General features: G+C 40.4%; 1 protein-coding gene across 1 annotated transcript in view; it reads right to left on the bottom strand.

Moving 5' to 3' along the window:
* LOC120721782 (glucosidase 2 subunit beta-like) overlaps positions 1-16,392 on the bottom strand; it is a 162,303-nt gene that overhangs the window by 75,204 nt on the left and 70,707 nt on the right. Inside the window, exon 10 of the mRNA XM_040012325.1 lies at positions 15,208-15,277. Coding sequence (XP_039868259.1) covers positions 15,208-15,277 — 70 coding nt within the window. The remainder of the gene's footprint in view (positions 1-15,207; positions 15,278-16,392) is intronic.

The raw sequence follows: 16,392 nt of genomic DNA, 5'->3' as shown, positions 1-16,392 counted from the left end.
TGCAATATTATCACTTACACCTGATCGTGGAATATCTAGGAGGAAAGACATTTAATGAACTGATTTGTGTCCAATGTGGCATCCTATCACAGCACCACACTCGAATTCAGTGAGTTCTTCTTTACTGCATGGATAAGTGCTTGATTTTATACACCTGTGCAATGGGACTGAAAAGCAAGGCTTCGTGACAGCGGGTAGCTCCGCATGTTTGATTTGGCAGATTTTTTACACTGGATGCCCTTCCTGACACAGCTGGGGCTCTTTCGCTTGTTAGCCGACTGTATAAACCACTACATTACAGAGCCCCGGCAATGGGACTGTAAACATCTGAATTCAAAGATAAAGAGGTACACTATATACACTATATTAACTCATGTTCATATAGTGTATCCTATAGTGTGCAGCTGCTCAGCCTCTGTCTGTAATTAGCTATGTTGCTATCCTTAAGCCAGCTTTCTTCTGACTGGTCGCCGCTCTAAAACTTGAGGTTTGAAAACCAGGTGGGTGGAGCTGCTGTGCTCACAGTCAGAGGAGTTGGCCTGAGATGACCATTAATAAGGATTTTTGTTCTCAGTGTTAGAAAACACTGTCTGAAACAGCGCATTTATTATAGTACACTCTGAAGTCTGAGCTCATAAGGATTATTGGTAGACACTCTGAAGTCATTATTTAACATTGTGACAGTATATAATGCAGAGATGTAGAAGATGGGAAAGAATGATGGTCCTGATTGAAATCAAAATTGAAATTTTTTTATCTAACTTAATGGGTTTGTACGAAGGATGCAGTAAACGGTTAGTTCCACCCAATGTTTTTTCTTTTGGAAACAGAAAACAAGCGTTGCCTGTGCCTAATCCTGCCACTGAAAATAACATCATTTTGCAGGATGCCCTGGACTAAGCAATGGCTCTCCATCAAGCGTTTTAGAAACAGAGCACAGATCACATTGGCCTGACAATAAAATGGTGTACACACCAGCAAACTCAGGTTGTCCATCTGGCAGCAGGCGCTGCCTGTCTATCCACTGGGATCATTCCTTCCTACTCTTCTGCCTCCCACCACTGTCTCTCCAATTAAAAGTTACACATCAGCCTCAAGTCTGAGCCAGACTTCCAGATGGTTGGAATGATAGAGCAAGCTTTTTCTTCTGTTGCATTGTCAGCGGAGAAATCAGTTACCTGTGTGTCTATTTTCCAAAAGTGCTGTGCAGTTGGGTGGTTGGCGGCTGCTTTGGGAATTGAGCCGAGTTCTCGTGCTTAGTTAAATCTCCAAACTGTGCTCTGTACTTTCAGACACAGAAGCTCGGAGCTGAGTGAGGAACTGCAGATTTCAAATGCTAATGCTGAGCCACATTTTGTTCCCTTTTAGGTTAGATGAGACTGTTTGTTTTTCAGTTTTGCTTTCACCGTTTCTCCTGACATTAAAAGGGACACCGAGACTTTTGTTGAAATGTGAAGAAATGCCAATTACAGCTTTGCATTCTGACATAATAGGTTGCAATCTAAGTTGCACTCCCAGCATACGGTGAAGCAAACGTTTCTCTATGATCTGCTGGAGTGAGAAAGCTGAATATCACAAGCACTCATCCGACTGTCTCCATTTATTTCCTAGCTAGCTTTCAGACGATGATGTGCATTAAGCTGTCAGCGACCAAATACCGCAAATATATTATATATATATTTTTTTTAACCATTACAGCATCCACCGTTTGTTATCTCGCACGTGTTTTAAACGCAGTTGACAAGTAAATCCCACGGCTCGGTATTTGTGCTGCCTCCTTGTGAAAATCTTCCTGTGTATGAACAACGAGCACATCTCTTAAGACTGCAAGACTGCAGCCCTCACAAAACACAGAACCTTACTTAAACAGCTGAGAACTTAATCATAGCAAGCACAGGTAGAGCAAAGACAGCACAAAGGAGAATACACCGTGCTGGTATGGTCAGCATCTTCTCAGTGTATTCATACCAAAGCCAGCAGAGCAGCATCAGTTCCAACTGCATCCTGCAGCTCACACAATCCAGTGTGGGAGACAACTTATGGTTTTTGTGTATCATTAACAGGCTGGCAGCCACCTGTCTTCATGATGTGCTATGCTTGGATTTTTTAATTTCTCAATAACTGTGAGTTTTGTTCCAATATCATCTGACAGGCACGTCTAATGAATAACAGATCCCGCCAACAGCCCAGTTTTTTAAAGCAACATGGGACTTTAGATGAAATCCATCCAACGATTTCTTGAACTGTTTTACAGTCGGCTGGTGCCAGGATACATTGTAACAGAACTTGAAAGCCTCACGCAGTCAAGTTGAATATCACTGTGGTAGATCAGAAGAAAACAGAAGAAGATGGTTGTGTATATATCCAATAGGTAATTTCAGTTTTAATTTCTCCTTTTTCGAAAGGAGCCAATTCAGTTGGTTTAAGCTTCTGACCAGGATCCCTCCTGGTGAGGTGAGGTGTTCCGGGCATGTGCCGCTGGGTGGAGGCCTCTCAGCTGGGAACGCCTCTGTGTTTCCTCGGATAAGCTGGAAGAGATGGATGGGGAGAGAGGTCTAGGGTTCTCTGCTTAGACTGTTGCCTCAGTGAATTGGCCCCAGATAAGCAATTTCAATTTCATCAATTTTCATGCAAAATGGAAAATTAGTTTAATTCCTCCAAACAACACTCACACCTAAGACTGTTAGTCTGCTGGGGAAAAGCTGATTACAAACAGGAAGCTAAACGAAAAACCTCCTTGTGATTGCTTTGGTTGATAGCAGGTTGCTGTGGTTGCCCGTCGTTTGCATTGAGAATGTAGGGCTGTTCGATATAACGATATATTTCGGATCACGATATAAAAACGTCTATCGTTTCATTTTACGGTATCGTTTGTTTCGTGGTGTCGCAAAATAAACCGTTTACAGCAATATTTTTCATCATTTCGATAGTCACTCTAGAATTTCTTAAAGTTCTCTCTTTCTCTTATATTTAATATAACCACACTACGGACAGACAACCGACTGTTTTTATGCGTTGTCGTTAGCAACAACGACGGAAAAACATGTTGCGTGGCTCCACCGTCCACTTGTTTATTTCCCACATAAACCTTTCGCAATAAAGCTTCAGATGCTGTTGAGATTTTTCAAAATAAACGGAATCGAGTGAAATAGTATGCAGAGTGTTTACGGACGAGAAGCTAAAAAGAGCCATCAGGTGCTAAAAAACAAACCTTAGAACAGGCTTTTCCCCGCATCACGCCATGTAATAAATACTCACAAAGAAAATTGCGGCCGTTTCAACTTATGTAACACTTGGCTCCAGGTACACGACGCCCAGCTGAAAACACTTCACGCAAGTTGAGTTGTCCAAGATTCACAGACTTTACAGAAAAAGTAAGCTTTTGGTGATATACATTGTTGTCGGGACGATAATTGCCTTATATCGGGATATGAGATTTTGGTCATATTGCACAGCCCTAGGAGGATGCTAACCTCTCTACAATTGCTTGTTAGCTAGACTGAGCAGCAGCGAAACCTGAAAAGGTGTGATGCAAACTGGAAGCAACTTTCAAAGTAAAAGATTTGCTGTATCACTGAAATCGACATGGTCACTTTGAACAGGAGCAGTAGCATTTTGCGGTTTATGTCACACTCTTTACAGTTTCTTTACCGCTTAGCAGGCAGTTGGCGAGTGTTTACGCTGTCTTCCAATACAAACTATGGGCTCGTGACCAAACGCAAACTAAAGATTTTCAGTGCAGCCTACTTACATCGTTGCACCCAGTTTCACCTAGCAACAGCAAGCAATCTCTAGCAACCACTCGCTAGCCAACTGGGAAATACACATTTTTCACTAGCCGCCTAGAGACCAGGTCACTGACTGGTCTTTAGGCGTACATGACTGGTGCCTTACACTAATTATGGCTGTCAACCTTAATTAGTTAATCAACAAATGAGGAAACACAAAAAAGCAGAAGCTAAAAATTATTCCTGTTTTTCAAATATGCGGTCTTGCTGCTTTCTTTTCTATGTACGATAGCCAATGTTAGCACTCATTAGCTTAACTATTGTTTGTCGCTAAAGTGCAGCAGTCACCAAGCAGTAATATTTCAGGGAGGTTATTTTCAGTGTCAGTTTAAATGACCAAACATTATGAGCTGCTGTGGCGTTTGGCTGCCTGTATGGCAGGAATAGAAGTAAGGGTGTTTGCATGCGGTGCCATGCAGTATACTAGCTGCTGTGACAAAAGGGTATGCATTCGCTTTTACATTACAAATAACAGAACGGAAACTGGCAGAAGAGCAAAAGAAAGCCTGTTGTTGTTGTTTCATGTTCAAACTGGGCAATTCATATAATGATGTGGCATCATGAATGAAAAGGTGCCTTCCAATGCAATGCTTTTGCTGACTGAGCTAAACAGATCATCAAAACCCAACAAAGAAACAGACACCAGTGATGCAGCAACAAAATCTTCCAGAAATAATAGGAAGTAAGGTCACATGATAATTAAAAATGTGTATCGTTTCATCTTTGCCAGATTTTCAGAGTACAAATCAATACAAGCCACCACGCTGGCATTCAGCAGGGTCACCACTCAATGATCTATCTGTGTCTTCTTCTGTCTCCTCCGTCAAGCTCATTACCAGCAAAATGTGGGCTGAGGGTGAACTGTGTGGCTGAGCCTCAAGTATGTGCCCCTAATAAGTGCTAAAGCAGTGTGGTGGGCAGTGGGGGAGAATGCAAGGTGATAATTGAGAGCACAACACTCACTTACAATATGTGCACCCTTTGTTTTAAATGTAGCATGCATTTCAGGCATCCATAGTAACAGTAAGTACTACATGCATATATACATACATACATAATTAAATTACCAGTACTGCTAATTTAAGGTAGCTGTGGCATAAACCTTACATTTGGTGGTGGACTAATACGTTTTATATATATACATAAACTTAAACTAAACCTTACCAGATTACCAGACCTCGACAGATTTCTAAACATATTTCAACACAATGTTGAGCAGAAATGCTGACAGCCAGAAACGAGGAAAAACAAAAAACTATGTTACAATTTCATATAAACCACACGTACAAAGATACTGGGAACCCATCTCAATTGAACAAATCAATATAACAATGTAACAACCTCAATTATATCTTGCACACGGGGAGACGAGACCGTTTTGGAGGGAGATAATCTTGACTGAATAGATCAAAGTGAAGGGAGTAGATTGAGTCCACAAAGGTTTGACATGAGTTTGCGTGTATCTGAAATCTCAATTACGCTACTTTATTAAATTGATCTTTCAGTAAACCCCTCCCTTATAGAAGTGCCTAATAATAGCTAAGCAACGATGGCAAGTATGTCTCAGTTTGGTTACTTATTTTAGTGCATTTTCATTTAGTCCACTGTGACCTTACTTGTGTAGTGCATATGTTTGGAAAGGTAGCACTGTCTCAAACTGAACACAGCGATTAGGGCACTTAATAAAAGAGACATTTATAATGAACGACTGTGCTTGTATTGCTGGCTACTGCAATTTGCGAACATTTGCAACATGTTGTGCTTTGGAACAAACATATTAACTTAAATGCATAACCACTTTACATCATAGTCAATATGAGGTTTCAACTGCAAATCTGCTACTGCTAGCTAGCTAGTGCTGATGACGTATTGTCCTGAAATTAGATAAATGAAATAGTCTGATGGTGCCGCTTTTTCTGCTCCATGTACAACACGGTGAACAGAACAGAGAAGTGTTTAGCTCTCAAATTTTTTGCCTGCATCCAAGTACTCTCATAGCACTCAATGTAGCCGTACCTGAGAGTGAAACGAGTGCACTAAAAATAGCAAATGTAAGTATGGATGCATGCAATCTGATAATCTACAGTAATGACAATATTTAAACTGAAATGCATGTATATTGCTTAAAAGTATCTTCTTAACGAGCCTTTCCGGAAAAAAAGCACAACATTGTAAGAAAATGATCAAGCAACGTATTTATCTGCTCTATTATAACATGCTGTCATTAGCATATTCAGTTATCTACCCTCCTTAGGCACTTGCAGTCCCCAAACAGAACTGCGATGCTGTTAATAGTAATAAGCTTTTTTCCTTTGTTCTTCTGTTGCTCCGTGATCGTTCAAAATTGTACCGAAAACTGAAGAAAATGATTTCAGACAAACAAAAATATATATAAATTTATCTAAGCTTAGCAAAAAGACACACAATACCAAATCGAGGTAATCGCTGCTACCAAATCAAATCATTTCATACTCCAAATAATGAACTGCCACTTTTAAATTACAGGTATTTACAGTACTTTTCTCCCAGAATAGCAAAGAGTCTTTGTTGTGCCAGCGAACAAGGGAGGTCAAAACAAAGCCATTCATCTCTGTTGAGTTGGAAATTAACTTCTGCCTCCAAGCAATTCGACCTAGTAAGAACCCTGTTATGCTGCTGACCTCTCGTGCAACGTGCGAGTGTGTGCGTGTGGCAAAAATAGCACGGTGGTGGATGTATAACTTCAGCCGATTAATATCACATTGTTGACATGACACAACCGAGAAACAACGAAACGATCTTTTAGTCATTCAAACTGCAGGATGAAGAAGGGACATGAATAGCATGTAAAATATGAAGGTATAGCTGCTTGCTTACAACTCAGACAATAAAAATGTGTCGCAGGACTTCCTGTATCAAAAAATGAAGCGAATGGGCGACAGTAGCAGTGTGGCACTCACTAACTGTGTACACACGTATGTGAAATGCATATTTGCACAGCGATATCTCTTTACACATTACATAACCATGATATACTGTGCATATAAGAGGAAAGTGCTGCTTCTAAAGATATCCCTGAGAAGCCTAGACAGCACTTCTTGCTGGAAAAAAAAATCAATAAAGCATGTCTGTGGTTTTGTGTTGAAGCTTTAAAAATTGCAAGAAACTAAAAACTCTTTTATAAATCAGAAAATTATAAAAAATACACATGGGGACTGCCCACTCACAATTTTCTGAATTACTTGTAGAAGATACGCACAAGGATTTCTGCTCATCTAAGTTTAAGAGAAGGCAGATAAGCCTCTGGATTCTCTGTTCAACACCTGATTATATTTCTCGGTCTTTTCTCTCTCTTTTTTTTTTAGCAAGTTCTTCATAGTTCACAGGCACACGTGTAAAAATCCCTGAAGGTGTAGCCCAATCTGATCTAATACCCTAAGACTCAGAAGTGCAAATGTCTTAAAAAGACTAAGTTCTTCTTCTGGGATTGATTAAACCCCTAAATTCTCATCTGTGTCTCTAAATTCTATACTAGTGCTATTCCCATAAAAATAATGCCTATGCACAGATCTATGATCGTGCTGGCAGCCCTCGTTCTCTTACTGACAGGTTTAGCAGCCACGGGGAAGGAGACATATGATTGTCCACACTGTTACGATGTGTGCATTTACTGCTTAATTTGTAAACCAAGAGGTCAAGTACCAGAGAAGGTGCTCTGGATTAGTTGGGAAACTTTCAGCTAGAGTATCTTAATGAGTTCCTGTCAACACGTTGGAGCAGAGGAGGAGCAAAAGACACAGACGAGGTGAAACCGAGAGCAGAGGACAGCAGCAAAACTTCATGAGGAGTCGCACACTGAGCTGAAACAAAACAGGTGGGCCATCAACCAATCAGAGAGGTTTAGTCAACAAATCAAAGCGTCCCAAAACTGATCCCAGTGGATCCATCGGCAGGTGAGTGTGTGCATACAATAAATGATGTGCTACATAAGCATCAGTCCAGTAGATTACATAAACCAGCGGTCTCCAACCCCCGGGTCTCCAACCCCCGGGTCTCCAACCCCCGGGCCACCAGTCCGTGAGTCGTTTGGTACCGGGCTCAGGTGCGAAATTAATGGTTTTCAGGGTTTTTATTGTTATTTTTTTTTATCGTTTTTATCGTTAAATCTTCTTTTTTTTGGTACTGGTTTTATTTTGCTGTATTTATCCGCGACACCTTAAAAGCCGGTCTGTGAAAATATTGTCAGACATAAACCGGTCCGTGGCGCAAAAAAGGTTGGGGACCGCTGACATAAACAACATGAAACATCCTGTGGTTTATGTATAATGTTAAAGCACTTTGCACATCCATTGTCTCTGATACAGGTCTCATTTCTCAGCGTCAAAGTCAGAACAACCTGGAAATATAACTACAAAGTTCGACAAGAAAAACTTGCATACTGCAGCTTTAAGATATCACCAGTTGTGGTGGCTTTTGTCTGCTCATCCACTTTACAGCTCCGCAAGCCTGAAGAGATCAATTTTCTGAGCTCTGCTCCCTTTTCCGTGGCCTCAGAGATTCTGTTATAGGGGATAATTGTTGTCTCCCATACATTCATACTAGCTGTAGGGACCTACGTGGAAAAGTACATGAAATGCAGTGCAGAAAAATCAATACAACCATGCTAATTGGACTCTCAGCAGGGAGGGAGGAAATGGCTGCGACTCGCACCCATTTCTACAATCCAGCGATGATGAAGAGCCAAATTGCATGTGACACATTAGACAGTGTACTGCTTAGTTACCAATAAAAAAATTAATTGTTTTAAGATCTAACTGCTTCCCATCTTAGCGTCAGATCAAAAAAAAGCGCTCACGCAGTATTCCCATTATAAATGAACAGATTCAAAAAACAACCTATTCTACTTTTCTATTCTACGCCGGCGTTTAGACAGACCGTCTACTTCCTTACTTTGTTATATTAATATAGCAACACAGCATATAACCTACTTATCGAACGCTCTCAGTTTTGAAACCCCCTGGAATACGTCCGCACCTTGTTACTATGCTAAACATGTGATGTCCTACCAATGAATTACATAAAACAAACAAATCCCCTAAGAACAGAAAATTAAATGGATAAATACGTCTCAGTGATAGGAGACATGGCTGTAACCGAGAACATAATGAAAACAATGGCGGCGCATTGCAAAAGCAAATGTAAGATGCTAATTAAATCCCCTGAGTAGGTTGTGAAAGCGTCTAAATGACGCATAGTTTACCATCCAACGGGCATTAGTTTAACTATCGGTATTATTGTAATACATCTGTGCTATGTTTTAATCTCTGATAGTAGAGCCAGGACAAATATTTGAGGTTTGGCCACAAATGACAAAGCAATAACATTTTCTTGAATATCCGTCTTTATTAAAAAGTTTCTTCTTGATAAAAATAGTCAAATATCTCACCTGTTTAAGCTCAGTCCCCCCTAAAGCTCCCGGTTGTGGTATTTATTGTAAAAAAACAAATCTGGTGCCATTTTCTGGAAGGTTGCCAAGCATAGCACACTCATAGAAGAGGCCACCTACTATTACTACGGCTCAAAACAGATGCTGGATTTGTTTTTCTCCTGTTCTGTTGCAATGAATTTGGTAGATTTGGAGGAATTTGTAAAACAGGTTTAAAAACATGACTGACTCATAGATTTATGGCCTTCAGTTATTCTCATATTCAGCTTTAATTAGGCAAAAGTACATTTTTGTAACATCATTCACAGAGATCAGTGGTTTGTGGAGGGTTCTTGTCCCGGGTAGAAATGGTAAATAATGGCCTGGTTTGGAGAAAAGCACTTAATGAATGTATTAATACACCTGTGATAAAAGTCAAAAATGTTTAAAATTTAAAATGACTGAATTCAAGAATTTATGACCAAATCATTGGTCGCACACTAAAATTGAGAAATTAATCAAGTATAATGTTCAACCATCAAAACAAATTTAGAAATTCAAGCAAATAACTGTGATTTGACATCATAACAAAAAACTTTTTTTCTCCTTTTCTATAAGTTAACAACAGCAACAATATTTTAGCAATAAAACTATCATTTTGATTAAAGAGCGTGGACATACTGGTGGGTTAACCGTTACAGAAACAGATATTAGTCATTACTAATTTAGGTCAACAGTGGCTCAAAGCTTACACTGGGTGGTGATCTAATGGATTTGTTAAGCACTGTAAGTATCTAAAACAGTAGAACTGTAAAAAATTGTAAAAATCTTGATGTATCTCAAATCAAAAAGTAATCAAGGTTATATGTGACCATATACCAGCTTATAGTTCCCAGTATTCTCGCCTATAGATACAGAACAACACTAAAACTGTATGTATTTCCTAATAAAACTTGGGAAATGATGGTAACCTGGGTATTTTGAGTTCATGCTGTATATGTCACAGAGCAGAATGCACATATTCAGTTCCTCTGTAAACAAGCCAGCCTCACCAGAACACATTTAATGGTTTTAGCAGCTATGAAAGAACCAAGAAATCGCCCGACATCCCTAATTTTCTAAATCTAAAGAAAACCGGTAAAACGACTGGCTGTTGGCTGCCTTTGTGCATCCACTGTATGTTGGCGTCTGTGGTTCGGATTGTTTCTCTCGCTCTCTTTCAGACTCTGAATCAGCAGGTCCCTTCGGTAAACAAGGCAGAGTGATTGTTGGATTTGCATATTCCTGAATAAATTATATTTCATTTCTGAGATAAGCGGTGCACTACTGTTTGGTAGCTTTTCCTCCTCCTTTCTCTTCTGCCTCCTCTCTACGCCATTCACGCATGCTGCCACGAATTAACCCTGATCATGAGGGACCGTGGCGAGTAAGAAAGTGCTGCTCAAAATTCATGTTTTCGGCGAAAGGAAAATCATGCCATTGGCCCCCGGTGGGGCCCAGACTGCCAACTACGTGTATGGTTAATCAGGGCTGATAATGATTCATGCCCATGTCTGCCACCAAGGAGAAGGATGGGAGCCACGCTTAGTGGTGTGAGATGGGGCTAGAAAGCCAGGGAGGAGAGGAGGTGGAGATTAAAGAGGCTGAAGCTACAGTTGGAGATGGAGGTGGAGAAGAGAAATGGGAAGATAAGGACAGTAGTGGAGAGGAGGCGACTCCCAAAGACGAGTCCGTGAAGGAAGGCAATGAAGGAATGCAAAAGAAGTCTAATCCGCTGGATTAGGCTGTTTAATGTGGGAGCAAATCACTATTTCATGTGTGTGTGTGTGTGTGTGTGTGTGTGTGTGTGTGTGTGTGTGTGTGTGTGTGTGTGTGTGTGTGTGTGTGTGTGTGCAGCCAGACCAGCATATGGACATGTGTGCATATTCACAAAACTGTGTCTAATGGGCCTGAGTGAATGAGGTTCTTCATATGAACACATCTACAGACTGTAACCCCTTTTTAATTACAGCCCTGGCATGCTGAAGAAGCGACCACGAGGGAAGAAAAAAAAGAAACCTTCCATTAAACCACATGTAGGTCCAACACCCCCCTCAATCCGTTCAGCTGATGGCTGCTTTTTTATTTCTCCCCCTAATTCCTCTCACTTCCTTGGGAGAATTGGGCTGGTGGTATTTTGGCTGTGAAAAGGAAACCATCGGACGGCAGGGGCATGAATATTCCAAATGACTAATGTTGCACATGCTTATTTTTGACATATCTGGCTTCCGCAGGGAAATAAAACACTTCTAATGCAGGGGGACCATCTGTTATCTGTTGCTGGTGTTTCAGAGCAGGCGGATTCGGTGCTCGCTCTTGTACGTGCGCGCACACACACACACACACATTAAGGATACACACAGGCATACAGATACACGCGCAGGAACGCGGGCAGACAGATCGACATGTTCTCACGCAGCGGGAGATGTGTCGTACGTAGCCGGTACGACACATGCGCACACACACGTACTAACAGCAGAATCCGTCGGGAGCATGCACAACAGACACGCTCTAAACTCCTATACAAATTGAACACTCCTTTTCTTCCCCCTTTTTTCTTTTATTCAGTGTGTTTGTCAAATGCACTGTAAATCACGGGGTGTAGGTGACTGGGAATGCACACAATTTTTATACTGGCCATAAATACTCTGGCCTGTCTCTTCTCTGCAGCTGGAGCAGGATAATATGCTGGCAGTGTAAAGGGGGGGGGAGGATAGACTAGATGCACTAGATTCTCTCTTAGACTGGTTTGAAACTGTGGTCAAAGTAATAGTCGCAAGAGGTATAGTAAACAAAGCTCTTGCATGCATGGATTACCTGTTTGTTATTTTCAGAAAATAGCTTCTGGGAGTGCCATAATACCCCTGTTCAGGCAATAAGGCATTCTGGATAACTAGATTTGCCTCAAAAATATGTGATGTGTTTGAAAAGAGTCCACAGCACAGCTAACAGTGCAAAGATTTTAGATAAAGTGCAAAATAACCACTGAAATAATTAAATTGTAACACAGATATTGTTAAAGGTAACCTGGATTTTTTATTTAAATAAAATAAATATGTTACATACAGTAAGATAATATATAAATGCATATTCTGTACTGTATATAAATGATGGCAGGACCCACATTGCTGTCACCTATTTATCTGTCCTGTTGGGGGCGCTGTGTAAGACACTCAGGCCTATGCTATGATTGTCTTTTTAAACCATATTGGAGTCCATGCTGTTATCACATAACGCCTCTTAGCTTTATTAACAAGATGCACCACACAGACACAGATACCTGCTAATTAGTGTGAAGATATTAATTAAATTTAAACTAAAATTTCACTCCTGTGGAGGCTGTTAGTAGAATTAACCACAAGTTTATTTTAAAATGGTAGAACAAAAAGATGTTTGCAGGATGGGTTAGCAAAGCGCAATTATGTCATAGACACAGGCAATATTAACTACATCATTACCAGACATTATCTGGGCTTCCTTATTAGTAACTCATCTATACTACAAGCCTCTGAAACTGATCACTTCCTTCTTTGTATACAAAGATGTGACAGACGTGTTATTCTCCATATATGAAGCTTTGAGAAGTTACTGCTTACAGTCCACTAAATACAATGACGTAAATGAAGGCCTTGTTTGTCTTGTGAGGTGCATTTGTATTGTCTGCGATCGCTGCTGTTGTGTGCTCCTCGCTGTTTGCAGTGTTTGACATAAAACTGATAAATATTGGGGGCTTAGTTCTGACGCTATTTGGACTCCCACACCTGGTTCAGCTTTAGAAGGATTTTAATTGGCTGTGCATCACTGCTGTAATGTTACACTCTCACCCCTGGTGGAAGTTTGCGATTGGTGATCCCGCGTTTTTGTGTTTTGTCTGATTAAAATCCTGTTGAAGGTTTGTGTGCTCCTATCGAGCTGTTATGAAGTTGACAATTAGATACAGACAGCACAACCCTTTTTTTTTCTACCAGGGCACAAACATCCTGACTTCTGCTCTGAAGTCGGCAATTTTAACAAGAGCGTCAAGAGTGGGAGTTGACTCATTTTTGGAGCCGACTTTAAGTGCCTGTTTTTTTATTTTTGGCACTTCCACGTCGGCCTCATTTTTTCAGCCACAGATTCTATTACCATTTATAAAACGTACCAATCGTGACGTTTTCGGCTACAGACATAGACCGATTTCGGTTAAAGCTGCTGAAACGCGTGCAGCACACATTTGACTTCCAAGCAAATCACAACCAAACAGAAAAAAATATATATTTTTGTCTTTGAAGAATGTGGTTATTATGAATTTTCCAGAGCACACCATGATCTTTTTTAAATGCTTAGTTTTTAAATGTACTTTAACAAGTGTGTAACGCTGTAAAAACAAGTGCAAAGTGCAGGCTTTTATTATATGCACTGTTGAAACACATTTTAATATACTTGACATAAATTTGAGCATAATTACTTTATTTATGTGGCTACAGTACATGTGTATTATTCATCTCATTGTTTAGGCAATTTATTTTAATGTTTAGTCAAAAATATATAGTGAAAAAAACATAATATTTTTTTAACCCTAGGACACTATCGCCGGGTGATTTTCACCCGAGCAAATATATTTGATTTTCAATATGTTGTGTTTGTCTGTGTCATGGGTCCTCGTGTAGCTTCAGCATTGTCTTTGACATCTTTGAAGGCGTGGGTGTTTCCCTAACCCAAAGCCCACTTTCTCCTACAGGCATGTGTTCGGGCGATTTTTACCCGGCAATAGTGATAGAGGATGAAGTAGGTTTTGGGTGGATTTCACCCAGTGATAGTGTTAGTGTATAAAATCAGGTGATCTTGCCGCATCTCAAGTCCTGATCTGTAGCGTGCTTGACATCCCTACCGCGGCACACCTGCAGGTGAGGCAGGACCAGTGGCAGCAGAAAGCAGTAGCCCCTTAGGGAGGTGGACAGGACAGGACAGGAAGTGTGTCCACGCCATTACTACCCTGCGTGTATTTACTGCATGTAAGGAATAGGTAAGTAAGAGTGGTCCTGGAATTTACATGTTATACTTATTTAGTGCAGTGATTATGACAAAATATCACAAAGTGGTGATTTCCAGGGGAATTCATATGATGAAAAAAATATTTTAGTCAACTGGTCATTTTTACACACCAAAAAGTGCAATTTTTCGTTTCTCTCTCCTGCAGCTGTTCGTGTGTCGAGGAGACTGTGCTCAAATGTCCCAGGAATGGGTGGACCAAAGACCAACTTTCCCGTGTCATTATTTTTTTGTTTAGGATTTTTTTTTATTGTCGAATTCCTAATTTTTCAGTGATTTTAGAGCATTTTTTAGGCCCCCCCATGACACTTCTTCTTCATTTTGTTAGACATGGCACAGTTGAAAATAAAAGAAGACCACTCCAATTTGTCATGTGTTGTCAGATTTTGATATATTTTGATGCCAAGTACTTTTTGGGTATATTATATTGGGTAAAAATCACCCGGTGTTAGTAATGATGTTACTATTTATAGCGATAGTGTTCTAGGGTTAAATGAATGCTTATTCAGGTCAGTTTTATTTTGACTTATTTGTAAGTGATCCAGTCGTCTGAAAAGTGTCTCCTCTCCGTTAGTCGAGCCCTTTTTACCATGAACAAGTATCTGTGATTGCACCTTAATTTCAGGGAAGCTGTGCAAATCCTCTAAACACAATGCAATTACACACACCCTGTAGTTGATCCATTGTGGATACATTGTTAAAATAGTATCGCATTAATTAAAATAGGCCAACAAACCTGTCAGCTCTTGTGTGGAGGGTAAAAATCTAACAGAAAAAAAGATTAATTTATTCTGAGAAATCAACTCATAAGCATGTGCAGCACTGAGAGGCTTGCTACGAACATTATCTTGTGGCTACTTTGTGGTGAATCTTTAAAAGAGGGGTTTTAAATTGTGAGGGGAGGGGGCGAGGTCACTAGAGCAGTGGTAAGGTTTAATAACTCACCTCTGTCAGCTGCCTTTAAGTGAGGATCTTCACTGGAAAGACTGCCTGGAGCACCCTGCGTGTCTTTGATCTACAAGCACATAATGGAAGCAGAGAGGGGAGAGAAAACAAGGTCAAAGATCTGCACACTTGTGAGACCTTGGGTATCACCTGTGTTAATGTATAAAGCGACAACAAAGGCGCCCGTGGATGTGTGCGTGTGTGAGTGTGTAAGACATGAGAAGCTATTTTTTTTTCTTTTTTAAGATCATTTCAACTCAGGTCCATGACTCTAATATACACCTCCCACCAGAGAGAGGAGACACTTGATGTTTTAAAATACATGGTTCCTCTCTGTGCTCAAAGAGGCTCCCGGGAGCCTCTGCAAGACAGTTTAATGATGAAAGACAACATGTCTGGATGCAAGTGTTCGCTTTCAGATCGCAGGGGAAAACCAGGAAAAAGCCAAAACAATTTTGGGTCTTTAATTTTCTTTTAAAAGATGCCACGTTCATTTCTAAAGATTCAAACCGCGTCGAGGAGCCTCACCTCACGCAAGGTAGGTGTAGATACAGTAATCGCCTAATCCCTCCCAGAATAAATATTTTTGGAGTATTAAGCTGTGGCAGCAAAACATATGAAAAATATGAAATCTCAAAATATTTATGTTTATCTGTAGCTGGGAATCTACCTGAGGTTAGGAAATGTGGATTATTTCAGTCGAGCTGTATTCTGTTGTTGATGCTTGTAGGCATTCTGTATTAAAAAGAACATTTTGCAAAACATGCACTCTTTCTGGAGCTATCATGATGTTGAGGAGGACTAAATATGACAAGATTCCCACATATGGGACGGAGGAAATATAGGTCTGATTTGATGACTTGTCGCATGCTGCATGCTGTCACATTTTTTTCCTTCACTGGAAACCAGACTGTAAACTCAACTGTGCGAGTGAGAGGCGTTGCCAAATGCAATGTGACTCACCACCTCTGAGGAGAACAAAAACCTGCTTAAGATCACTGTGACATCGCATGCAGTGTTTGCAGTTCCGAATATTTTTGACAGATTGGACTGAATACAAATGTGAAAATTGTCATGCAAGAAAGGGAAAAAAGAAAAAAACCTTAAGAGAACATGTCACCGAGTAACTCTGTTTGACAAGCATTTTAAAGAAACAACACACAACGTTACTCCCATGAAGCTTTG

Source organism: Simochromis diagramma, unplaced genomic scaffold (assembly GCF_900408965.1).
Source record: "Simochromis diagramma unplaced genomic scaffold, fSimDia1.1 OVJJ01000604.1, whole genome shotgun sequence".
NCBI classification, from domain to species: domain Eukaryota; kingdom Metazoa; phylum Chordata; class Actinopteri; order Cichliformes; family Cichlidae; genus Simochromis; species Simochromis diagramma.
The sequence above is the reverse complement of the archived record's forward strand: the minus strand, read 5'-3'. Positions and strand labels throughout refer to the sequence as shown.